General features: G+C 45.2%; 1 protein-coding gene across 3 annotated transcripts; it reads left to right on the top strand.

Annotated features, from left to right (window-relative positions):
• The first annotated feature begins 15,212 nt into the window (after window positions 1–15,212).
• On the top strand, window positions 15,213–20,894 carry LOC105061094 (transcription factor bHLH49). 3 transcript variants are annotated; one of them, XM_029260706.2, is made up of 8 exons: window positions 15,213–15,725; window positions 16,259–17,370; window positions 17,477–17,704; window positions 17,820–17,885; window positions 17,968–18,036; window positions 18,244–18,315; window positions 18,496–18,690; window positions 19,903–20,894. In XM_029260706.2, exons 2-8 carry the CDS (start codon window positions 16,570–16,572, stop codon window positions 20,017–20,019), a joined length of 1,548 nt encoding a protein of 515 aa, XP_029116539.1. In that variant the 5' UTR covers window positions 15,213–15,725; window positions 16,259–16,569; the 3' UTR covers window positions 20,020–20,894. The 3 variants fall into 3 exon arrangements, with proteins under 3 accessions (XP_029116539.1, XP_073113127.1, XP_010943352.1); XM_073257026.1 differs by having other exon boundaries at window positions 15,213–15,568; XM_010945050.4 differs by having other exon boundaries at window positions 15,213–17,370.
• The last annotated feature ends 6,646 nt before the right edge of the window (window positions 20,895–27,540 follow it).

The following is a 27,540-nucleotide window of genomic DNA, read 5'->3' on the forward strand; positions in this document are numbered from 1 at the left end:
TTTAGCTTTCCCAAAAGGAGCGCCTTGCCAACTAATATCATGCACACTTGCTTATTTGTTTAATTTGCATCTTTGGGCACCATTCAAGGTAGCTTATACATAGTCTTCCAAGCTTCTTACATGTAGGGCCCCCATGTACAGAAGAAGCTTGTGCTTTTAAAACAAGCTCAATGGAACAAGTGGAAGGTGTTTATTGGTTAGAGACAAAGTCTTACATTATCTAATCTACAAAAGGGTTGCCAAGGAATCTAGCACCCTTTTTCTCTTTATAAGTTGGTTTTGTCCCATTATCCTCTACTTTGGAAACTCTTATTTCTCTTAGAACGGAGATGCTTTTATATATATTTAAAGAGAATTTGGTTAAGAAAAGGAAAATTGTTAGAAGAAAAGTAACAATAGACATCGATTCCGAAATGAAACAAAAATAGGTGTGAATAGAAAACGTTCTAGTGGAACCCACCTAATCAATAAAAATCACTCGTCCAAATTGATGGTCATTAGTTTAGAGTTCGAGGCTAAAGGTAAGTGTACAATTTAATAAAGCAAGGTGTGAGGGAGACTTGTCTCATCAAAAGCTTGATCTAAACAAGTTCAAGTCCTAATCTCAACTAATAATGAAGAGGAGGGGAGTGGCTAATGTTTTGGTTGGCAAGTTCATTCATGAAAATTTGACAAAAGTCATATACGTAGCAGCAATTTACATTCCAAACTGTCCGAAGTTGCATCCTCATGTTGTGGTAAAGCCATCCAAGGACGAGCTTATTAGTGTGCCACCATTGGGTCTTACTACTATTGGTTGTGATTTAAACTTTATTTGTGTTAGCAGAAAAAGAAAAGAAAAAAATGAAAAATAATACATATTACAAAGAGAATAGCTAACTATTTGATAAAATCTAAATTGAACCCAATTCTTCAACAACATCAATTACATCCCTAGTATAATAAGTTTTGTTTCATAGGTCAATAAAGTGTATACATCTTAGGTTATTTGATAAATTTGATAAGGAAATATATATCCTAATCATGTGGCCATAATTTGTAGTTTGCATAACATTTGTTCTTACTAGCTCTAAACACTTTAGTCGGTGCTTGAACCAATTTATACCTCTTTATTAGCTAAACAATTCGATTAAATAGTTACATTTATCTTGATCTAGTTAAGAAAGATAATATAACCCATCCGTGCCACACTTGACTCAGCCCCAAATATTCCTACACAATTCATGTTGAGTTTGGTCAATTTCTGTTCATGTTCATCTAACTCGAATTTTTTAACCAATTATTTAAGAAAGGATATAGAAGGAAGCAAAGTAGTATTTTTCTAACAAGAAAGATTCATATTTAGTAATACATAATTTCAAACTTGGTTTATGTTTTCTTTCTTGAGAAATGTTGGGGGTTCATCATCTTTATATATGAACAAAACTATAAATATTATCAATCTTTTTTCTACTAAAGGGGCATAACAGTTTCAAACTTTCATCATAGCCTTTACAAGTCAAAACACATACCACCGACACAAGTTGAAACCAATAACCATAAAATCTTAGATTAGGTTTAATACAAAGCATATCTCCTTTCCTAGCTATGAGGACCACAAGACCTCGTAGCTTGGATGCTATCAATTGATTTTGAATGATCTAAGCAGCATCTTCAACATCATATATAAAATGATGCTCGACAAGAAAAAATTGTTACTCTGAGCATAATACATAGGATAGATTTATGCTGAGTTGGATTGTTTGAGCTTTCAATCTGAATATTTTTTTTATCTAATCTCTATTCTAACTAGCTGTATATTACCAAAATATAGTTCAATCTTACATTCAACCAAGCTGAAGTTTGGCATAGCTTGAATCCGTCTCTTGATTTTGATAATCATACTTAAAATTATCAATATAATTTAATAATTAGTAATTATTGAAATAACTTGATTTTATGCACCAATCAAATCATAAAATTATTTATGCTCATTCTAAACTCAAACTCTAGCATGTCACTCCATGCACAACGCTCCCATCTATAATCATTTCTCACACTATTTAAACTTGTCCTATGTCAAAATGGATATATCAATGCAATACTTATTTTGAGAAAAAGAAATGATTAAAACATACATTTTCAAATGGAAAGCTTTTATCATATTACATGAATAATAAAATTTTAAGCCGATTGGGAAAACAGAGCCATTCGTATGTGACTATATGCCAACCAGCAACTCTAGCAGTGTGGTGGTCCTTGAAGACAGCAGATGGGCCCCTGCAATCACAGCCGTCTGATCATGGTGTCCCACGGTCGGTACAATCCTCTCTTCTCCCTCGTTAGGTACTTATCGTATCACCGGGTGGGGTACTCCTTGGATACGAGAAAATCTCAGGAGAGAAGTCCTCAGATCTTCCGAATCTCGATCAAAACGACCGCCCATCGCCTTTAAAATACTTCCGCCCGACATAATAAAATGGAAACTCCGTTACGCTGCCTCGCACGCATCCCCAAATCTATTGTTTCTCACCTTTTCGAAAGGATAACCGTCTACTGAACTGTCCAAAACTATTCTTTAATCTGTATTTCTTTGGCCATAAGTTCTATTAAACCATGCATTCATTAAGGCTCGAGTTACAATTTTCCATTCCTAGTGTTGGAGCAATTATACCACTCCAATCACGTTGGCTCTTTCCCACGGGCCAACCACCCAAATGAATGTAGAGAAATCTTTTATGCACCATGATGTAAAAAATATAATATAGAATATATCACTTTATAGGATAGATCTACATAGTCATCATTTTTCAATATATATTTAATATATATAATTTTTTTTATTTAAAAATTTTGTATGACGAAAATATCTCTATTTTTTAAAAAAATTATGACATCCTGTGACATATTATGACTTTCTATATGCAGAATATCATAATATGACGCAGAAAATTATGATATCCTATGATATATTATGACATCTTGCGTCAAATTATGACTTCGTGCATGTAGAATATCATAATATGGCACAGGATGTCATAATATAGAAGGAGTATTTTTGTCCAACTATTTTTTAACGTATATTTAATATATGCAGTTCAGTTTTTTTGTTTGAAAATTTTGAATGATGAAAATACCCCCGCTATTTGAAAAAAATTATGACATCACGTGGCATATTATGACATCCTGCATCAAAATTATGATTTTCTGCGTACAAGATGTCATAATATGGAGATAAGATATCATAATTCTTTTTTAAAGAATGGAGATATTTTTGTTATTCAAAATTTTTAAATAAAAAAATAAAATTATAAATATTAAATGTATATTGAGAAGCGGTGGCGTGGACCAAGCGGTGTCTCCACATCGGATTTTTTACACCGCCCGTGGTGCACAAAGAATTCTGCAATGAATATATGATGAGGTGATTGGCTCGGTGCACGATCATACCGGGGCATTGGTTGGTTGGATTGGATTGGCTTTGGATAGAGATTGGATTTGTTCTTGAACATATGGTGGAAGGACTCTAGATTGAAGCTTGAAAGAGATCTATCAACAATTCATCAGCGGTTGGTTTGAATGCTTAACACATGAAAAGGCTCTCATTTTCTCACTAAAAACTTGTTGGAATATACCGACCGACCTTTTTCACGCTGACTCACCCTCGGGCCTGCCCGACCGGCATCCGACTCTATCGACCGCACCAACCAACGACTGTCGACACTGTCCGACCGAAGGTATGTCGGTCGGGCGGACTCATTATGTTCCTGACTAGCCGAACGGCGGAGTCCGACTCTACCGACTCACTGTCAAGCGGGGGTGGTGGCCGATGTCCGATTCCCGCAATGCGTCAGACCAGCCGACGGTGTTCCTGGGTCTTCACCCGATGTCCCGCAATCAAATGCCGACGTATGGTCGGTCGGCTCCCCCAAACGCCGTACGACTGCTGAGGGCCGCCGTCCTGACAAGGGCGTGCGGCATAGCCACCCTGGGGTATTGTCCTGCCAAGGACAGATTAATCCCAGCGATTTGACAGTCCACGGTGACTTGACAGTCTGCGACGACTCTGACAGCCTCCGACGATTTGACAACTCCCCCAGTTGTCTGCGCCATTAACGACGGCACCACGCCGCGCTCTGCTATAAAATGGGGAAGGCAACAGTACTGCGGGGGGTTCTTTCGAAACCCCTGGACTCTCTCTAGTTCTCTCTCTCTCTCTCTCGCTGAGTTCCCCTGATTCTTTTCCACTATTGCCTAGTCTCCTCTCTGACTTGACCGTCGGAGGGTCTCCGCCGAAGGCACCTTCGGTCAGTGCGGACTTCTCTTGCAGTTGCTCGTTCCTGGCGACCAGGCGACGAGGAGATTGGCCGCAACAGGTTTGGCACGCCAAGAAGGGGGTCCGACCTCCACAGAGCTTGAAAAAAAAAAAATCCTTTCGGAATGACAAGAACCAGGGCTCAGCGATCGAGGGCCACCGGATCGGCGAGGCACTCTTTCCGTCGGGAAGAGACCTCTTCTCCGCTCTCTATGGCGGAGCCCAGCTCTCCGCATCCTGTGGTGACCATGGAGGCGCAAATCGCGATGATTGTGCGGCAGATGACTGTGCTGACGGATGCAGTCAAAAGCCTTCAAAAACAACCGACCCGGTTGCCGCACTCGTCGGTGGGGCAACCGGTGGCACACCTGATGCCCTCTAGGAGCAGCCACCGATGCCCGCGTTGGTCTCTGTCTCCTCCTTAGGAGCAGCTGTCATAGCACTCCCACCGAGAGGGGGAGAGGCGGACACGACATGATACCCATCGATCCCGACGACCCTCTCCTTCTCAGTTGGAACGAGCAAGGAAGGAGAAGCGGCCGCGGACACCGTCCGCCTCCCCCTCAGATTCATTGGGAGACTCGACCCCCGAGGTCTCCCAGCACCGACGGGTCGACGACTACGAATGCAGGTTCGAAAAAATCGACCGTTGGCTTGCCCAACTTCAGGTGGACGGACAGAAGTCCTCGAATGACGTCAACTTCCAGACCGTCCAACCTCTCTTTCGATTCATCCTAGACGAGCCGATTCCTAGTCGGTTCAAAATGCCTCATGTGGAGCCCTACGACGGCTCCACTGACCCGGTTGACCATTTGGAGAGCTACAAAGCTCTCATGACGATCCAAGGGTCAATCGATGCCCTTCTTTGCATCAGCTTCCCCGCCACGCTTCGTAAGGCTGCTAGGGCCTGGTACTCCAGCCTCCGCTCAGGAAGCATCCACTCCTTCGGACAGCTCGAACATGCTTTCGTGGCCCATTTCAGCACCAGCCGGAAGCCGCCATGAACCTCGGACAGCCTTTTTTTCCTCAAGCAGGGAGAAAATGAGACACTTCGACATTTCGTGACGCGATTCAACATGGCCACGCTTGAGGTTCGGGACCTCAACGAAGATATGGCTATTTCAGCCATGAAGAGGGGGCTAAGGGGGTCCCAATTTACATACTCCTTGGACAAGATCCTCCCCCAGACATATGCCAAACTACTGGAGCGCGCGTACAAATACATACGCGCAGATGAAGGAGCTTCCAACCGGCGCCTGACTGAGGCCAAGGGCCTGAAGGAGAAGCGAAGGAAAGGTCGGGCCCCTGCCGAGCCCAGCAGGCCTCCGACCGATAAACAGGTCTCACCCCAGCAACGGAGCCCGAGATCGTCTCGACGGTGGAGTCTGAGGCTGATGCGTCTCAGGTATGACTCCTATACTCCCCTCTCTGCTCCTCGTGCACAGATTTTGATGGAGATCGAAGGGGAAGAATATATACGACGGCCTCCTTCTTTGAAGGCAAAGGACCTCGACCGATGAAAGTACTGTCGATTTCATCGGGGCCATGGCCATAACACCGAGCAGTGTATCCAACTTAAGGATGAAATCGAGGCCCTCATACGCCGAGGGTATCTCAAAAAATTTTGAAGGAAACCGCCGAATCGATCTGTCCTTGACCGATGACCCCAACTGACTGAGGAGGCAGCGAACAATCAGCCTACGGTCGGGGTCATCGACATGATCTCCAAACGACTGGACCCGGGGACGACTGCTGGAGGGGAGTCAACGAAGAAGCTACGCCAAGATGATGTAATTACTTTTACAGATGAAGATGCTCGAAGAATCCAAACTCCCCATGACGACGCTGTTGTTGTCTCGACAACAATAGCAAATTATGATGTAAGAAGGATCTTTGTTGATAATGAAAGTTCGACTAATGTTTTATTTTACTCGACCTTCTCCCGAATGCGACTATCGGCTGATCAGCTCGAGAGAGTCTCCACGCCCCTGGTGGGTTTCGCCGGGGAAGCCATCATGGTGGAAGGAGAAGTTACTCTTTCCATGACAGCTGAAACCGAACCACGACAAAGCACCGTCCACCTAACCTTTACGGTCATCCAAGTACCTTCGGCCTACAACGCCATACTTGGAAGATCCGGACTAAATGCTCTCAGAGCTATAGTCTCGACTTACCACCTGCTGGTTCGGTTCCCAACTAAAAATGGAGTCGGAGAGATGCGCGGGGATCAACAGCTCGTTCGACGGTGCTTCCAAATCTCTGCTCGAAGTAACGAAATGAAGGACCCCCTGACGGCCGACAAGTTGGACCAGCGGGGAGAGGAAAAATGGGGCGAACTGGCCGAACAGCTGGTTTCTGTCCCGATAGCGAAGAATCCCGAACGAGTGGTCTGGGTTGGATCCCAATTATCCGACCCTGAGCAACGGCAACTAGTAGAGCTGCTGAAGGCCAATGCCGATGTATTCTCTTGGTCGGCAGCGGATATGTCTGGCATCCCCCCGGAGATGATGACTCATCGACTCAACATCGATCCTGGAATGAGGCCGGTGAGGCAGAAGAAGCGGTCTTTTGCTTCCGAAAGACAGAAGGCCATCGACGAAGAAGTGGACAAGCTACTCGAGGTGGGCTTCATCAGAGAAACCACGTACCCTGATTGGTTCGCCAATATTGTCATGGTGAAAAAAGCCAACTGGAGGTGGAGGATCTGCATCGACTATACCGACCTAAATCGAGCCTGTCCGAAGGATAGCTTCCCACTTCCGAAAATTGACCAGCTGGTAGACGCGACGTCCGGACATCGATTGCTCAGCTTCATGGACGCCTTTGCCGGATACAACCAAATCCGGATGGCGCCCGAAGATGAGGAGCACACAGCCTTCGTGATCACCAAGGGCCTTTACTGCTACAGAGTAATGCCCTTCGGACTGAAAAATGCCGGAGCCACTTACCAACGACTCGTCAATAAGGTCTTCAAAGACCAAATCAGGCGCAACATGGAGGTGTACGTGGACGACATACTGGTGAAGAGCGCACAGGCTTCGAATCATGTCCAAAACCTCGAAGAAACTTTTCGCACCCTTCGACGATATCGGATGAGGTTGAATCCGACTAAGTGCGCCTTCGGAGTGACTTCGGAGAAGTTTCTAGGGTTCCTCGTTTCTCAATGAAGAATTGAGGCTAACCCTGAGAAGATAAAGGCAATCATCGACATGCGGCACCCAGACACCAAAAAAGAGGTACAGCCGCTTAACGGAAGGATCATCGCGCTTAGCCGATCATTTCTCGATCGGCTGAGAAATGTCTCCCGTTCTTCAAGACCCTGAGGCAGGCGAAGGACTTCTCTTGATCGGATGAGTGCCAGCAGGCCTTCGAGGATCTGAAAAGGTACCTGGCCTCCCCACCGCTGCTTGTAAATTCAGAAGTCAGAGAAACGCTATACCTCTATTTGGCAACCTCCCCAGAGGCGGTTAGCTCGGTGCTCGTCCGGGAGAACGAGAGCCGAATTCACCAACCCATATACTACACCAGCAAAGTGCTCCACGAAGCTGAAGCTCGGTACTCAAAGATGGAGAAAATGATATTCGTCTTGATCGTGTCTGCACAACGACTCCGCCCGTATTTTCAAGGCACGCTATCGTGGTCCTCACCGATCAGCCCCTGAGGGCGATTTTGCGCTACCCCGATACATCGGGACGACTGACGAAATGGGCAGTGAGGCTGAGTGAGTTCGACATTCAGTACCAACCGTGACCTGCTTTGAAAGCCCAGGTCTTGACCGACTTTATTGTGGAGTGTCCGACAACCGACCAAGGATTGGAAGGCGGGAGCTCCGCAGAAGCTGTAATCTCCGAACCTGACCCCGGGTCTACCTGGGTGTTGCACATCGATGGAGCTTCCAACGCTCGAGGGAGCGGGGCCGGGTTCTTACTCACCAACTCAGAGGGAGTGGTTACCGAGTACGCCCTTCGGTTCGACTTCAAAGCCTCCAATAATCAAGCCGAGTATGAAGCGCTCCTCGCTGGCTTGAGAGTAGTGAAGGAGCTCAGGATCGACAGCCTCAGAGTCTTCTCCGACTCTCAGCTGATCGTGGGACAAGTTAAAGGCGAATTTGAGGTGCGAGACCCGACCATGGCAAAATATCTCCAGAAGGTGAGAGATCTCGTGGCACACCTCAAGTATTTCGACATCTCCCACATTCTCAGGTCGGAGAACGCTCGGGCCGATGCACTCTCCAGGCTTGCGACATCAGCTTACGATGCCTTGGGTCAGACATTGGTGGAGAGTCTCGAGCAGCCGAGCATCGACAAGGTCAAGGAAGTGCTACAACTGGCGATCGAATCAAGCTGGATGGATCCGATCGTACGGTATTTGACAGACGGAACCAACCCTGAAGACCCCGCGGAGGCCAAACGACTCCGATGGGTGGCCTCCCAATACGTGATAATGGATGGCTGACTCTACAAAAGGTCGTTCTCCCTTCCCTTGCTCAAGTGCTTGGGACCGACTGATGCGGACTACGCGCTCAGAGAAGTACATGAAGGGATCTGCGAAAATCACTTGGGGGGCAAATTTCTGGCCTATAAAGTTCTACGGCAGGGCTACTACTGGCCCACCATGAGAAAGGATGCGGTCGAGTTGGTTCGGAGGTGTGAACCATATCAGAGGTACGCTAACATACAACACCGACCAGCCAACCAAATCACTCCCATTGTTGCTTCGTGGCCCTTCGCCCAGTGAGGGATCGACATACTCAGTCCTTTTCCTCTGGCATCTGGCCAAAGGAAGTTCATAGTCGTCGTAATTGACTACTTCACTAAATGGATAGAAGTCGAACCTCTAGCACAAATTATCGAGTGAAAGATGGAAGACTTCATCCAGAAGTTCATCATCTTCAGGTTCGGGCTACCGCACACTATTATTACCGACAATGGACGATAATTCGACAATCAGGACTTTCGGGAGTTCTATGCGAGATTTCATATCACGCACAGGCTGACCTCGGTCAGGCACCCACAGTCCAACGATGAGGTCGAGGTAACCAATCGGACTATTCTGCATGGACTCAAGACTCGACTGAATGAAGCCAAAGGCCTCTGGATCGAGGAATTAAATTCCGTCCTATGGGCATACCGAACGACACCCCGTGTCCCGATCGGAGAATCTTCTTTCAGCTTGGCCTATGGGACGGAGGCGATGATCCCGCTCGAGATCAGGTTACCATTGACTAGAGTCGAGCAGTACCGCGAGCTGGGCAACTTCGAGTGTCGGAGAGCCGACCTGGACCTCCTACCCGAACTTCGGTGCGAGACTCAACTCCGCATGGCTTCCTACCGACAGAGAGTGGCCCGATACTACAACGCTAAGGTTATGCCGAAGCTTTTCAGGTCTGGAGACCTGGTCTTAAGAAAGGCAGAAGTTTTGAAGCCTCTAGGACAAGAAAAATTGGCTCCGAACTGGGAAAGACCCTACAAGATAGCGGACACCTACAGGCCGAGAGCCTACCGACTGGAGACTCTAGAAGGAAACGCCATTCTCCGGACTTGGAATGCCGACAATCTGAGGTTGTACTACCAGTAAACTCTGTGCGCCCTTGTTCGGAATACAAACTCAGCTTCAAAACTTTAGAGTCTAGAATCTCAGCTCTCCAACTGTGCGTAGGCGCTCGCTAGTAGTACGACCCCCGACGACACGACTTGGGCCCAACATTCCATTGGGAAACTACGGCCCAATCGCCGATGGCGCGTCGGACTCTTACGACGACCGACATATCTACATTGGTGGAAAGCCGATGATGGCGATGAAACCCTCCTAAGTTGAAGCCATGCCCCTTCCACAACCAGCTCCCGAGCAAGGCAACTGGCTAACTTGCCGACTTGGCTCCAGCCAAGAAAGGCAAAATGCCAATGCGGCCAACGTCGCATTCGCGACATACCGACCAGGTCATGATCGGTCGAAGGGTATTCGGCTTACCATCGTTTATCATACGTCACGACGTATACGCCCGATAAAGAACCGGACAATGGATGACCGACTTGTCATCAACCAAATGCATCGGACACTATTCAACTATCAGACTCTACAAGATGATCGGGTCGAAGAGCTACGCCCGAAGGATGGACGACATCCGACTCGACGAACATGCCCGACTCAGGTCTGGGCAACGGGTGCTCGACTTAAACTCTCGACTGTCGGGTCATACGACAGTCGGGAGGCCGATCTAAAATCGAAGCTCGCTCCGTCTTTAACATGACGTGCGCTACCGACTGTCCCGGCTAGCTGTCTGGGATCTTACTGAACATCCTAGCTAGTACGTCGGGCCTACGACTTATACGTTCGAAGGCATTTCGGCGAAACATACAAGACACAATTCAGGATACATAAAGAAAGAGAGAAAGTTGAAAAGATTTCAATTTCATTCGAACATAAGCTGAATTTACAAAATTGGACCGAAGCCCGATTACAAGTACACTAAATAAAAGCAAAAATAAAGGATGCTCCGATTACTCGCCGGAGTCAGCTTCCTCTACCGGGAGAAGTCCGGGGGCGGTCGGTGTGTCCACTTGGGCCAAAGTAGCATCGGGGGTCGGAGCCACCTTGCCTTCGACAATCTGGTCCGGGACGGCTTCCTCCATGGCAGTGCGATCTCCCGACGATGGGTCGGCCACCTCTCCCGCGACTTGGCCCTCTGACTCTAGGGGGACGACGCTGCTGAGATCGAGCTTCGGATACAGGCCCTGGATCACTTCCCGGGCATCCTCGTACCCCACTCGGTACGAGAGGAAGCCGCTCTCCAAGAGCTCCTCTCGATATTCGTCGGAGCTGTGGAAGTCCTCCACGGCCCGACTTATTGCCTCCTTCGCCGATTCTGCCTCCGCCCTCGCTATGTCTGCATCGGCCTGGGCGGTGGACAAATTCTCCTCGGCCTTGGTGAGATTTCCTAGACTTACCCGGAGCTGCTCGCGTTCGTCCTTGAGTTCACCGACGCAGTCATCCCGCTCGCGGTGCAGCCGACGAACGGTGCGGGACTTCTGTTTGGCGTCCTCGCGAGCCGACTGCAGTTCGACCCCCGAGGCAGCCAGGGCACCGGTAAGGTGGGCCTCTTCGGTAAGGCGGGAAATCTCCTCTTCGAGCCGGGCCTCACGGTCGACCGACTACTTCTACTGGTCGACCATTACCGCCTTCTCGGCTTCGGCGGCCGCGGTCCTATCCTTCCAAGCCGCCCGCAGATCGTCGAACCTCCGATATCCGGCCTCCAGCTCGAACATATTGTAGATTAGCTGCAAATAACGAGCCGACCATCAGAAGATCGAATTGATAGAAAGCAGCGACGAAAATGAAAAGTGAAGGAGAGAGGCTTACCCGGATCATGGTCGGGTAGAAAGAAGAAAGCATGTCGGATACCTGCTGATTCTTCATGATCTCGTGGTCAGCCGGAAGGATAGTTGCCTGGCATAACCTCTTGGCCAAATCATGGTTGGCCAGGGCCGACGCTCCTTCAAAAAGTTGAGCGTCGGACGACGTGCCACGGCCGGCCGACCTTCTGTCATCGCCTGACGCCATCAGGGCCTTCCCCCGTTCAGACACCCAGGCCCTGACATCAGAACGAGAAGGGAGGCTCGAGCCCGACTGGGTCCCTCCCGCGGTCGCAGCGACCGCCGATGCAGATCGTTTGGGCTCGCGTGTCTCTGCCCGAACCTCTTCAGTCGGCTGTGCAGCCGGCACATCTTCAGCCGCTTCCTCGGCCGCCTGTCTCTCGGATGGGGCTGCTCCCTCGACCGCCCGTTCCTCGGATGGGGCTTCAGTGGGCACTGTCGGCACTGACAGTGCGATGATCGGCTCATGGTCCGATGCCCGTTCAGAGCCGAGCTGCGCTCCCGTCGCCGCAGGCTCGCTCGACAGCGCTACCTGAGGCCTCTTGGGAGGCCGCGATGGTTCAGCCCCGTGCGTCGGCCTCTTCCGCGTCGCATGTTGCCGAACGTCGGCTTCCATTAGCCTCATCCTCGGTGGCATGCCTGCAATTTCGACAGAGGATCAGCACCAGCCAAAAAAAAAGGGGGGGAGAAAAAAAGAAAAACAGACCTAGACGAGGAATCGAGCTCAGACCGGCATCGTAGAGAGCTTGCTCGGTGATGAGGTCCCTCTGCTTCGGCACCGAGATATCCTTCAAACAGTGGAAATCCTCTCGGTCCCCGTCCTCCACCCGACTATTCTCATTCAGCTGAGTTTGGGGGTCCCCCCAGCGGGAAGGGAACTCCCAAGGAAGTGGAGAGGAAGCAAAGAAGAACTGGTTCTTCCATCCATAAATCGATGATGGAAGACCGGTGATGAAGGAAAGACCCTTCCGAGGGTTGAAAAACCACCACCCTCGGGCTTTAGGGTGGGGTCGAAGAACAAAGAAGGCTCGGAAGAGAGAGATACGAGGATTAGTCGGCAAAAATCGACACAACAAGATAAAACTGACTATCAGCAGGACTGAGTTCGACGCCAATTGCGCCGGACAAAGTCCGTAATAGTCCAGTATGTTCCGGATGAACTCCGAAACTGGAAAGCGAAGACCGGCCCGAAGGTCCTCAACGTAGAAAGCCACCTGGCCCGGAGGCGGGTTGTTAACCCGACCATTGGCTCCAGGGGCGAACAGCTGAAACTGCTTCGGGATGCAGTACTGCTCCCTGAGCCGATCGACGTTCGGTCCCGAAAGTGAAGAAACCTCCACCTCTGGGGTCGATCGAGAATCGTCGGTCGGGTTTCTCGACCAACTTCCTTGTGGGGAGGTTCTGGCCATGATGCTAGAATCGAGGTCAAATGCAGAAGAAGAAGAAGGAGGAAGAAAATTCCAAAAAAAAGCAAAGAAAACAAGGACGAAGGCCCTTGGAAAACTTTCTAAGGAGGGAGGCGGGAACAACTACCTGAGACAAAGGGAGACCGCTCGATCAGAATTTCGGCAACAAGGCTACGAAAAGTGGAGTTTTGGATGCAGATGGCCCTATATATATAGTGCCCCTCGACGGCAGGGATGAGAGCACGCCCAACAAGGGTCTCCCAGATTGTGACATGTGGCAGCATCTGGGCCTTCCCTCGGTCTGACGATTCGACGCACCTGCCCCAGATCAGGCCACGTCGCCTCCATCCGCCTGAACGGATTCGGCCCAGTGGTCCCCTGCCACGTGACGGAAAAACCGCAGCAGTTTGCGTTCCCGAGGAGACGGCAGAAATGACGGTTTCTGTTCCCGATGGGATGTCTGATACCGATGGGGACGCCTGACACCCATAAAACGTCTGGCACCAGACCGATCATTGGTACGATCGTCAGAGTCGGAGTACGATGCGATGGATATCCACTCCTTTCGCCCGAAGCCGTCGCCCACGCGAAGACGCTGGCCAGCATGACATCCGACTCAGGAGTGGAGGGGGGCAACTGTTGGGATATACCGACCGACCTTTTTCACGCCGACTCACCCTCGGGCCTGTCCGATCGGTGTCCGACTCTACCGACCGTACCAACCAACGACTGTCGACACTGTCCGACCGAAGGTATGTCGGTCGGACGGACCCATTCTGTTCCCGACTAGCCGAATGGCGGAGCCCGACTCTACCGACTCACTGTCAGGCGGGGGTGGTGGCCGATGTCCGATTCCCGCAATGCGCCAGACCAGCCGACAGTGTCTCTGGGTCTTCGCCCGACGTCCCGCAACCAAATACCGACGTATGGTCGGTTGGCTCCCTCAAACGCCGTACGACTGCTGAGAGCCGCCGTCCTGACAAGGGCGTGCGGCATAGCCGCCCTGAGGCATTGTCCTGCCAAGGACATAGATTAATCCCAGTGATTTGATAGCCTACGGTGACTTTACAGTCCGCGGTGACTCTGACAGCCTCCGGCGATTTGACAACTCCCCCAGTTGTCTGCGCCATTAACGACTGCACCACGCCGCGCTCTGCTATAAAACGGGAAAGGCAACAATGCTGCGGAGAGGTTCTTTCGAAGCCCCTGGACTCTCGCTCTCTCTCTAGTTCTTTCTCTCTCTCGCTGAGTTTTCCTGATTCTTTTCTACTATTGCCTAGTCTCCTCTCTGACTTGACCATCGGAGGGTCCCGCCAGAGGCACCTCCGGTCAATGCGGATTTCTCTTACAGGTGCTCGTTCCCGACGATCAAGCGACGAGGAGATTGACCGCAACAAAACTCTTCCTGACATGCTTACTTATAGAGAAGATAACTAGATTGTTGATTGATAGGATGAAAGCATGTGCAATTAGGGAGTTATCTTGAGATGAACCTTTCAGTTCACCTAAAGGTGATTTCTGCTTTATTTAGACATGTTTTATAACAGAGGTAGCTTCCACTAATCCCTGAACCCTTGAAATCTCAAAGAAGGAGAGGCTCAATCTTAGATGTCTTCTATAACCACTAAAAACCTTGATAGCAGACTAGACCATTGTTGATATCTATGTTTTCTTTTGCTTCTAATGAAGTTGAGTTTTTTTTTTTCTTAAAAAGGATCAGCTGAATTTGGAATGAAATGTCAAGTCGCATGATAATTCATCATCATCTTTACACGACCAAGTTTAATTCATCTTCATCTCAGATGTTCAAATTATGAAGGGCATTGGGTCACAAACATTATTGGTGGTCTTCATATTGTTTTAAAAAAGTCAAATAATAATATTAAGTATGAATTATTGCTTTTGTAGTGTACATAGATGGTTCTGACACTTCATTGAAATGATTAAATATAATAATAGCGAGAGGGTTGGCAGTGTCAGGTTGCTAGCTCAAAGCTTGTTAGATGTCAAGTAAAGAAATAAAGCTAAGCAGCACTATTTAAAACTTGCTTAAAGAAAAGCTAAAATAAGCCTCATAAAATATGTTTCCATTGGAATAAAGAAGTAGGAGGAGGTGAGAGGGGGGCTTGGAGTGTGTTCCTTTTTTGTGTAGTTTCTTAGCATCAGTGGCGGTGGTTAATCATTCAATTGCCCCTCTCTCTTTCTTGTAGGCGTGGGTATAAATGCAAGCAATCTTTGCTCATAAATCCCTCTCTCTCTCTACAAACACAGAGATAAGGGACCTGCATCTTCCCTTTTATCTCTCTCAATATCAGTTCTGTCTTTCTTGGGGCCTTGAACGTGGCAGGATCACCCTGTAGAGAGTGAATACTGAGCAGTAGAGGACAGTGGGAGCAAAGCCCAAATAGGAGAAGGTCTCAATTTTTAATAGTTTCAGTTAGGGAAAGGCTTCAATTGGGAGCAGGGTGATAAAAGGAGAAAGGAATCTGGAGTTGGTAACTTTCCTTTTTCCACTTTTAGCTGTGGTTGGGTTTCCTTTGCACTGACTCAAGGGGTGGAGTGGGTGTGGTTGGTTTGTTGCTTATAGAGCTCTAACTCATCAGGAGAGAAGAGGACAGGGGATTATGTCATGAATGGTTGGCTTCTGTTGCAGTAATCTCTGAAACCAATGTGTGCTCTTTTTTTTCCTCTGTGGTTTCTGGGGGATGGGGGTTCTCTGATTGCTTGGTCTTTTCACTTCTGATCACGGCTAAGATTCCTGTCTGTCGAGCATTTTGAATCGTGGATATATCCGTAGTCATTAGTCTATTTTTTGTTTAGATTTATGGCATTCAATGTTGTCTGCTCTAGTCTCTAAGGGAACAAAAGTTTATAATATTAGCTGCTCTCAGTATTTTTTTTTTTTTTTTTATAATTTGGATCACTAGTATCAATCCTTTAGGTCTTGGGAAATATTTCCTTATTTGTCTTTCCTTCTACAAACTTTTTTCTTTGGTATACTGATATCTTGATTCAGTGGCTTGTAGTTGAAGTGAGTTTTGTGCCTTTAATTGGTCGGTTTGGTGAATTGGATTTTGCCAGTGGTTTTATACTATAGATCTCATGTATCTATTTGACTTGTTATATCAAGGATCTTAAACTTTTTTTATGGATTAGATGATCTTTTTTTTTTTTTTGTTTGGCAGAAGTTTCTGATCTTTAGAGTGGGTGACTTCTGCTATTTAATAAAGTCCATTGATAGGAGCTGTTGCTTGGAAATGGGCTTGTGTTTCCATCTGTTTGCTTTAACCTTTGCCACATGCCCATTCAGCATTACCCATTGATCTGGGTAAATTTTGGATGAATTCTACTGGTTAATCATTTCGGTGTTTTTGCTGGGTTGAGGTCTGCAAGAAGGTATTTGGATCAGACCGAGGCCTCTGAGATCAGATTGAGCACTTGATCCTATTTTTCTTATAACTTCAGTGATCTAGTTGTTGTGGAGAGTGCCATAGAGATGGATATCAATGAGAAGGATAAATTTGGGTTGGAGAAGACTGAGGATCATCCTAACTACCATAGTTTGGGTATGCCGGCCGATTGGCCAATCGGCAACCCATCGATGGGTTTGGTCTCGGCTCCCCCTATGGGTTCCTCCCCATGTCCCTCAGTTTCCATGGTGGAATCCTTTGCTCCGAGCCTTTGGATTCCTTCTACCCATGCACAGAACTCAGGCTTCTGTGATAATAATGTCCAGAGCAGCACAGCTGCCTCCAATAGCTTGCCCATTGGAAAACCAGTTCCCAGGCCTTTGAGGCTTGACATGGGCTGGAATCCTTCAGATTCTTCACCAAAAGGAAGTGGAATTTTCTTGCAGACCGGCACTGGGGTTCTTCCTCCAGGTCTGTCTCATTTTCCGACCGATTCTGCTTTCATCGAGCGTGCCGCAAGGTTCTCATGCTTCAATGGTGGTAATTTAGGCAGCATGATGAATACTTTCAGTGCACCTGAGTCCTTGAGTCCCTATTCTAATACTCCAAAAGGTGTCCCGGGAGCTCAGATTCAGAAGAGTGAAATGAACACAACAGAAGTCCATATGGATGCCTCATTGCCTATTGATCATGTATCCAGCAGCAGAAGTCCAATGAAGGAGCCAAGAGATAAGAGGACCTCACATGGTGCTGGTGTCTCAAGCAACGAGTCCGGTGAGCCTGAGTTCAGTGGAGATGGGCAAGAAGAGGCACCTAATTTGGCTAGTGCAGCTGTGGATTCTTCTTCCACAGGACTTGCTGCTAAGAAGAGGAAAAGGCCCTGTCAGGTAGATGGTTTCCAGTGCTTCAGATATACTTTGATTTGTTGTATTGATTTGTTTTCCTCAACTGCAATCAATCATATTTCATAGGTCTATAAATTTTACATGGTAGGATATGGAATCAGACCAAGTACAAGGAGGAGGCCTGCAGCCATCTGTCGAAACCGCAAAGAATAATGTGGACACTAAACAGAAACCAGAACAAAATAGCTCAACTATGGCAACAATCAAGTCTAATGGGAAGCAAGCCAAGGATAGCTCGGATGCACCCAAGGAGGATTATGTTCATGTGAGAGCACGGCGTGGCCAGGCAACTAATAGCCACAGTCTTGCAGAAAGAGTAAGGTTCTGCCACCCTTAGGAATTCTCATTTCTAACTGAATTAAGGTTTTTTCAGGTCTGGTTCTTTAGAATCAGAAGCTTATTGAAATTACACGGATGGACATGACTTGCAGGTGAGGAGGGAAAAAATTAGTGAACGAATGAAGCTTCTTCAAGACCTTGTTCCTGGTTGCAGTAAAGTAGGTTCCTGGGAGTGGCCTTGGGGTTTGATCTATAAAGCTTGTTTTTATAATCTCATTTCTTCTCAACATGTGAATGTAGGTCACAGGAAAAGCAGTCATGCTGGATGAGATCATCAACTATGTTCAATCACTACAACGGCAGGTCGAGGTATGCTTCATAGTTCTGTTTGTCATAGGCTCACTACTGTGGTTCATTCATTCCTCAAATATGACAACATTAAGCTTGAATTCATAGTTAGCAGATATGTTCTGCTTTGCCTTTACATAGTTTTCTATTTTCTTGCAATTTGGCATGGGATAACCTACTCATAGGAGAAATAAAACACTATTTTTGTTGTTCTTTTATCTGTTCCAGTTTCTGTCAATGAAGCTTGCTGCGGTCAATCCAAGGGTGGACTTCAATGTAGAAGGACTTCTTTCTAAAGATGTATGTTACATCTTAGGCTAATTAGATTTGTATCTTGGGTGTTGTTTCCTTCCAAGAATTCTTACATTGGATTGGCAGTATGTATATTTCGGTATTTTACTGATACAACAACGCATTGGTTATTAATTGATGCCCTCTCAGTTTATTTGGGTTATGTGACATCTTTATTTCCCATGACAGCTTCTTCAATCCAGAGGTGGTCCTTCACCTGCCATTGGTTTCTCACCAGATATGATTCATCCTCAACTACATCCATCCCCTCACGGTCTTGTTCAAGTGGGGATGTCTGGCATTGTGAACCCTTCAGATGCACTTCGAAGGGCCATAAATGCTCAACATACTTCCATGAATGGATACAAAGAACCTGTGCCTCAGGTTTTATTACTTATCTTTACATTTCTCCACTATGTTTTTTATTAAATCATATTACTGTGTATTTCAGAAACAAGTGATAAATTTAGATTGACCATAATTCTATTTAAAAATTTTGCATGGATCTGAAATATTGCAGTCAGTGTCTCATATAGGATCATAATAGGGAATGGTTCTCTAAGAGTTAACCAAGTAAATGAGTTAAATAATGGAAAAAAAGAAACTTATGAAGATAGAATTCATTAGACTTGGAGAGAGCTGTGCACTATAAAGCTGCTGCAAATAATTTGAAGACAAACTAGTTGTCTTAATATTTTGACCCACCTAGACTGTTTGCCATGAGTATAGTCTGTATTTGCCTAAGGCACTTAAGACTCAAGAGAGTGAGTGTGGATGTTGGTGCAGAGTGATGATCTTGATCTCTTTAGCCTGAATGATTGAATCGGATGTTTTCCAGATTCTAATGTTTCACAACAACCATCATGGCCTTCTAGCTGACTACTGTTACCTTGATTTGGTTGCTATGTGAATGTGAATGTTTAATTAAATCTAATATTGCATCATACTTACTGAAAATTGTGAAAAGGTTATGATGCTAATTCTCAACATTTTTTTTCATGGGCTTTCTTAGCCCCATGATGTTCTGCTTCTTTGATAATCTTTCAGCTTTTTGCCATTTTCCTGTTCCATGCAATGGGAGCTCCAAGAAACCTTTTCCCGTCCTACAAAATAAACCTGTATCAGTAGAACTATTTTGCTTCAGAAGCTGATCTAATCATCAAACAACCAGAAACTCTTTCAGCCTTAATAAATCGGAAGCATATGCTACTGCCTTCTGGAAGTTTGGTAATCATGTCTTATGGGACCATGCAATTTATTAGACTTTTCTACTTTACAAGTGCTAGGGACAAAAAAGTGCCTTATGTTAAGTTGCCGCTAAACAATCTATCCCACATACCAAGTCATGAGGTCAATTGGAATTTGCCCATTTTGATGCTGAGCTCTCATGCTTCTGGTTTGATGAATATGACAAACTTACCTGTTTATGTTTATCCCTCGTAAATCCAGTTATGTTTCTAATCAAAGCATGAGTATACTTAATTGCACTAACATTGTTGCATTGCAATGTTTTTGATGCTTGAAACTGAATGATGGTTTTATCTTCTTTTGGTGGGCAATTCATATTAATAGTGCTTGGATTTGAATTAATTTCAGATACCAAATGCATGGGATGAGGAGCTCCACAATGTCATGCAAATGAATTTTGGTACTAATCCCCCTCTCAACACCCACGAGTTAAATGACAAACCTCGCGAGAGATTCACCATGTGATGCCACCAACCTGTTCATGTCCTGATAGATAAAAGGTTTCTTATTAGACACTGTCAGATCATACAAAAGTTAAGCTTTGATCATATCTTGAGCTTGTTTGCATCTGCTCTTTCAAGAAAATAACAAAGCTTGCATGCTTCAAAGGCACAGGTTATACCATTCCAATACTTCCACTAGAAGATCCAATCTTATTCTCTCTTTGGACAATATAATTCCAGCATCACCCAAAAAAAAAAAAGAAAAACAATATAATTCCAGAGCATGACTATGATTGTTTGTTGTATAGCACTTTGGGGGTTGTTCTCTGCAAGGCTCTACAGCATTCCTGAAGTACATTAGCTCATTCTTCAGAAATTAGTGTAAAAGAGAGCATATTTTTGTGGATATATAAATTCCTCTTGCCAAAAACTTGGGAATGAGTAATGATAGAGTCACATATCTGCTTAAATAGCCGGATGACTAGGGCTTCCCTAACTGTGCAGCGGAAAACAAGTTTCTGTTTGGTTCAAGGTAATGGGAAACAAACGCTGTCTGCAATTTCCCCCTTCTGTATTATTCTTTTCTTTTCTTTTCTTTTTTGTCATTCAAATGGCATCAAAATAAAATCGGGTACTCTTAATATAAGCTTATATCTGGAGTCATCTCACAGCATAGGGATATGATAATGATCTGTTCTCTTTTAAGCAACAAATTGTAGCTAACAGCATATAATCTGTGATGAAGGTGCAGTCAGAGGACCTACATGTTCTTCACTGATGTAGTCAGGTAGCAAATAATTTGTTAGGCTTTGGAACTTCTGAACATCGCTGTAACAGGAAGTGGAAAATTATCCTTTAGATTTTTTTTAGTAATTACTTTAAACTGGAATTGCATCTGAAGAAATTCTTTATAATGAGGTGAGATCTCAAAACCAGTTCTGGAGACTATTATCTGATGTTGAATTAATATTGTGAACTGTAACTGGTTCTTTCTGCACCAACTGGTGACATGCCTAGATAAATCTGGAGGCGTTTTAACAATTTTACACAAAAAAGAAAGGAATACTGCCATCTGAGTCAAATTAGGACAGGAGGATTGTGATGATGGCGCTTTAGTGAATGAAGTTAAGCAATTTAGTTGTTGACATGTTATTGCAAATTAATTGAAGCTATTCTCTGGTGAAAATTAACTCTACTACAACTCTGTAGTTTTTCAGTAACTCATAAGCAATCAAATGTATTGCATTAGTCTGATCACCACAGATGTAAAATGTACCGGCACCTATCAACTTATCTTATTGTGACCGAAGATAGTGAACAAAAAATGCATATTGGGAATTAAGCCATTGACTTCATAGGAAACAAATTTCATGGAAACATCTTTTGATGACCATTCAAGTATCATTCTCCAAACATATCAAAATATTTGAACCAAAACCTCAGCTATCTTGGAACGAATGAACCAACCAAAGCATGAAGAGTATTATAACAGTTTACTACCAGTAAGGTGTTGGGATTTGGCACTTCAAATTTGACCTATAGGAAAAAAGTCTAGATATGGAGAAGTCCAGCATGTAGCGCACAACGTAAAGAGTCTGAAAACAGACTCGAAGATGCAGCACGTGAAAGCTGCGGCAAGATAGGGCTTACAGGCGCATACAGGCCCGCGGGATGCGCAGCCCAGGAGCGTGCCAACCCAGCAAGGGCACGCAAGCATGCGGCCCAGGCCCAAGTGTGTGCGGACGTGTGTGGCCCAGGCATGCACGTGTGCGAGGAGCAGAATGTGGCATGGTCCACGATGGACCGTGTGAGGTGTCATAGTCCACGCGGTCATCGTGGACCGCCCTGATGCAGATGCAAAAAAATCACGGTTTACAGCCCTTTTTATGCGATCGAATGGCCACAATGCAATCGGACGGTGATCTTGCGCAATCCAATAGTAGGATGGTGTGATCGGGTGCTATATTGCACGATCGTGTGGCCAGGGATGCGAGCGGTCAAGATCGAACGATCAATAAGGAAATTTGAGTCCAAATAGGATTTCGATCCAGATTAGGTTTCGGCTCTATAAAGGAGGCCTGTGGAGATCAGAGCACGTCTCAGCGAGGGTCTGAGAAAGACCGTGAGCGGTTGAGAGCCCTCAGGGCATCAACAGCAATGATTGAGGAGCGGCTTGGCGTGAGCAGCAGGCAAACCAATCGAGAGTGTCCCATAATGATCGTGGGAGTGGTCGTAAGTGTAGGGATAGAGGCTGCGGTATGATGTAGCAGCTTAGATCATAGGAAGCAGTCAGGTGCATCGAGGATCCTGGTATGACAAGTTTGTGAGAAGGTCTCCTTTGGAGATTTTGTGAGAGCTTTTATGAGGGTGAGTGATTCTTATTGAGAGAGAGGTTGGTGTATGAGAGTTGAGAGGGTGTGATCTCCTGTTGTACTTATTTTTTTCTCATAGTGAAGCTTGCGTACCTGTAGGAGGTAGACTTTGGTCTAATCCACATACTTGATTGTATTTTCATTTTATCTCTTCTTTCTTTTTACTGCAATAATCGATACTAGATCCCCAACAATTGGTATCAGAGCTAAGTGGTGCTAGGATAGTATTGACTGATAATTGATATCAGAGCCAGATGGTATCAAAGCGTGCGATTGTCCAGGTTGCGGCGGTGTTGATTAAGATTGAAAAAGATGGAGAAGTCAGGCATAATCAAAGTGGAGATTAACTGCGAAGGATTGATCAATGCTCTCTTGTACAAAAAGGAGCCATCTACGATGGAAGATGCCAGCGGGAATCCAATGCGAGGTGGAGCCACAGGTGGAGGTGGATTAGGCACGAGACGGGAGACTCAAAAGAATGATAAGAAACGTTGCCATGAAGCTATCCTGAGCAAATATCAAGTCAGAGTATATGATGGAGATGGAATTGAGCGGCCTAGCTCGACTCTCATATTTGTCCATCCATGAGTAGCAAGCATATATTCCAGGGCATAGAGATGAGAAGATCCAAAAGGTCTTAGAGTCAGGTGGAGACTGAATGTCGAGTTAAAGCAGAGATTGTTGGGATTTGGCATCTTGAATTTGACTCACAGGAGAAAAGTTCAAATGCGGAGAAGTCCAGCACGCAACGCATGATGCGAGGAGCCTCAAAATAGGTCTGAAGATGCAGTGCACGAAGGCTGCAGCAAGGCGAGGCCCGCAGGCGTGTGCTGGATTGTGGCCTAGGAGCATGCTGGCCTAGCACGAGCACGCACATACGGGGAGCGGAATGTGGTGCGGTCCATGGTGGACCACATGAGGTGTCGCGGTCCATATGGCCATCGTGGACTGGCCCAGTGCAGACATAAAAAATTACGGTCTACAGCCCTTTCTTTACAATCAGATGGCCACTATGCAATCAGACAGTAATCTTGCACGATCCAATGGTAGGAGGTTGTGATCGGGCACTGTATTGCATGATCGTATGGCCAGGGATGCGAGCAGTCAAGATCCAATGATCAGGAAGGAAATTTAAGTCCTTTTTAAGGAAGGATTTTGATTCAAGTTGGGTTTCGGCCCTATAAAGGAGGCCTGACGGTTTGTAGAGATCAAAGCGTGTCTCAGTGAGGGTCTGAGAGAGATCGTGAGCGATTGAGAGCATCCAGGACATCAACAGCAGCGGCTGAGGAGCGGTTTGATATAAGCAGCAAGCAGACCAATCGAAAGTATCTCAAAACGATCGTAGGAGTGGTCATGAGTGTAGAGGCAGAGGCTGCAGTATAATATAGCAGCTTAGATCATAGGAAGTGGTCAGGGACATCGAGGACCCAGACATGGCAGGTCTGTGAGAGGATTTTTTTAAAAAATTTTGTGAGAGCTTTTGTGAGGGTAAGTGCTTCTTTTTGAGAGAGAGGTTGATGTATGAGAGTTGAGAGAGTATAATCTCTTCTTGTACTTATTTTCTTTCTCATAGTGAAGCTTGCGTGTCCTATGGAGATAGACTTTGATCTGATCTACGTACTTGATTATGTTCTCGTTTTATCTCTTTTTTTGTTTTTGTTGCAACAAATGGTATCAGATCTTCAATATAGAGAAGCAAAGCACGGACCCAAATCTCCAAGTTCTAAAGGCATCATACCTGTTTGAATCTAGGAGAATTAGTGCCCTAACACGTGTCATATGACCGAGGCATACTAAAGAATGCTCCACAAGTGGGAGTAAGTTAATAAATGAATGAATAATGCATAGAAATGGGAGCGGGTATTTCTATATATGCTCTCCTCTCTCTCTCTCCCTAGGAATAATTATACTTTGCTTACCATTTAATGCTTCTTAGAAATATTTTTTTTACGAAGAGGATTTAGGGAGAAATTAAATAGCTCGAGGGTCATCCATTTATCTGAAATATCTGAATCTTTCTTTACCATGCTGTTGCAGTACGAGTTCGGTATATTTATCGAAGATGAATACCATAGCAGATTGGATGGCGGTTTTTATTGCTGAGCATTTCGATGATTGGTTGTGGAGGCAGGATGATGATTGTCTGTTGATTTTATGGGATTTTGTGTATCTTGACTTTTTGAACTGCTCTCGCATCAGATTGGTGAGACCACCCATTTGTACCAAAAAAAAAATTTTTTTTTTTCTAGATAAAATGAGAGCCCCTCTATTTATTTGGTGGATGAAATCAACTTGCCCCAGTAATGCAATTTGAATGAGGATCTGTCGATAACATGGCAAGAAAATGTGCCAAATGAAACTGTTAACCTCAGTCAAAAGATTTGTCATCTAAATCCTTTTAGTTCTCCTAATGTGAGCAAAATGATCACCTTACTGAGCTTTGATCGCAATTTATATGTTCTTTTCAGATTTCAATTTTAAGCAATCAAATAAGATTTTCCCATGATCAGTGCTGGATTTACAAATCAGAGACTGAAGGATTCTACAGTGTTTTTGAGCAACTCCTTTAGTAAACGTAAGATGAACTTCAGAAGACAAGACAAAAACAATCAGAAGTTGTATGATTCAAAATCCTCAACGGTAGGACAAATCACAGCCTGAGCCACTTGCGCATCGGGATGAGAAATTATAGATGTTTAAATTCTTATCAAAAAAAGGGGCGATTGGCAGTTGGTTTAATTTATTTTAATCAATAATGATGGTTTTGATGATTGTAATGACAACAATGATGATTAGGACAGCACCAGATAAATTGGGGAAAAACCTTATCAAAAATTTAGCTGAAAAATTTGTCATAGAAGCTTGCTTCATATAGGTTGATCCAAATACTATGATCATTTTTTAAATAAAAATGCCTTAAAAGTATGTATACCCGAAACGACGGGCTCAACTTCACTCAAATACTCCGAATATCAATTCAACAACCGGTAATGTAAGTAAAATTTTATAAAAAAACATGGAAGAAATACCTACTTTGAGCTCGAAGAACTAGGATACCAAAACTAATCAGCACAATGAAATGCTATGGGATGGTAACCTGGTAAGATTGCTACATACGAAATGGCAAATGTACTTCCAAGCTTTGATAGAATCAAATATTTCACAAGCAGTTCTCTATCATAAAATAAGGTAAATGCATAAATTTTCGAGAAAAGGCTCTAAGTTCACTACAATATGCAACAAAGGGTAAAATATTGAGCTGGAAGCAAGATGATCCAACCTGAAGCTGGCTTTTGCATAAAACATCGCCAACCTTTATTCAGTTATATTGAGGTCTAGCAGCATTGGTAATCATAAAGGAAGGGAGATAACTACTTGAATTTAAATTTAGAAAGCAAGTGACTATTGTAGCAAGACGCCAACAAAAGAGAAATCGAAGAAAACAAAGATCAATAGAAACTCAGGATTTGCATGGAAAACCCTTTAAATCAAAGGAACAAAATCACGAACGGAGAAAGATGGAGATTTTTTACTATCTATAAAGTTGGAAATTACAGAGTACAAGACAAAAATCCTAGAAAAGTATTCATACCTCAAAAGCAATATATCTCGCCAAAACAGATACATCAAGATATAAATAAAATCTGATTTGGTCCGTATCATGGGGCTCCGCCCCCATACCCAAGGTTCCATTCAAAGCACCACACCAGAATGGTAACAGTATTGGGCCTTTCCATTTGTTGGGCTGTGCTACGCTCCACTCAATAAGATGGAAAGGTCACTGTTAACTTTATGGCCAGTGCTAATCTAAATACAAAATACTTCTATGGTAACCTGATATAAGTGATGTCGTAGAGAAACCAATCTATACAAGTCAAAATGCTGTGCAACAATAACATTTATTGAAGAAGCATTTGACCAAATTTACCTTCACAAATTTTAAATACCAGCAAAACATCACTCATTTTCTTCAATCACGCCTTTGAAAATGCATGATTCACAGATAAAACAGTGAATAAGATGGATGCCGGTCTGTCTGTTGCGCAACCTAGTCATGTTGAAAGGAAGGACTAATATAAACTCCAGGCTAGAGCAACCACATCTCGCAAAACTATCAACCACCAAGTTCAGACCTGTAGCAGTACATCTATATGTTTTCCAAAAGGAAATCAGTACTCCACCGGTCTAAATTTTACTGAAGGATAAGATATTAGTATTAGATATTGCATAAATGGTTGAAGTCACATGATCATTTTCATTTGTGGGGTCAGAACAACCAATGAGAAGTGCCTGTAATTGACTGCAAATTTCTGACTTCACCCATAGGAGCCCAATCTCCATAATTTCTTTCAACGAACTGGTAAGCAATTGCACTTTTCCACGGCAAACTATGAAGAGTCCCCCTTTACTTCACGTTCCCCCTTGAAGCTGTGTTCTGCTCCAGTGGACTTAGCCCGCCTCTAGTCAATTGCACAAGAATTGGAAAAAGACCCAGTCACAAACTTATCTTTGAGCAGCTTTCCCCCTTCAGGAGCTTCGAAGAAACCCAAACTTCGATCAAGAATTACTATGCCACCCCAATACCGACGCCCGAAATCTTTAAACTGTAAGATTGATTTGGCTCAGCAAAGGCATAGTGTTGCGGACAGAAAACTCCACTTTGACACTCAAACATATCGCAGTTTATACGCCGGGCCGTTAGGCCCGACTGGTACGCCCTCGACTGTTACGCCTCACGGCTTTGTCTCTGGGCTTGGGCCTAAAAGGTGTCTCTCGAGGAAAAGAGAATCTCCCATCCTATATGAAGTAGAGTACTCCTGACTCACAGCCGATATGGGACTAAAGTACCTCCAAAATAGTAGCCACCCTAGTCAGAGGGATTATCTGTCAGAGAGCCCCTACCTGACGTGCCATTTGTTGTGGACAGGAAACTCCGAGATCATATTGGAGGGGGGCAGGGGCCGGGGGAACTTTAGTCCCACATCGGCTATAAGTCAGGGGTACTCTGCCTCATATAGGATGGGAGACCCTCCTTCCTTCAAGAGGTACCTTTTGGGCTCAAGTCCAAGGACAAAACCGTAAGGCCCAACAGTCGAGGGCGTACCAGTCAAGTCCAAGGGCCCAACATATAAGCCGCGGTATGCTTGAGCGCCAAAACGGATAATATCTCT

Source organism: Elaeis guineensis, chromosome 1 (assembly GCF_000442705.2).
Source record: "Elaeis guineensis isolate ETL-2024a chromosome 1, EG11, whole genome shotgun sequence".
Taxonomy (NCBI): domain Eukaryota; kingdom Viridiplantae; phylum Streptophyta; class Magnoliopsida; order Arecales; family Arecaceae; genus Elaeis; species Elaeis guineensis.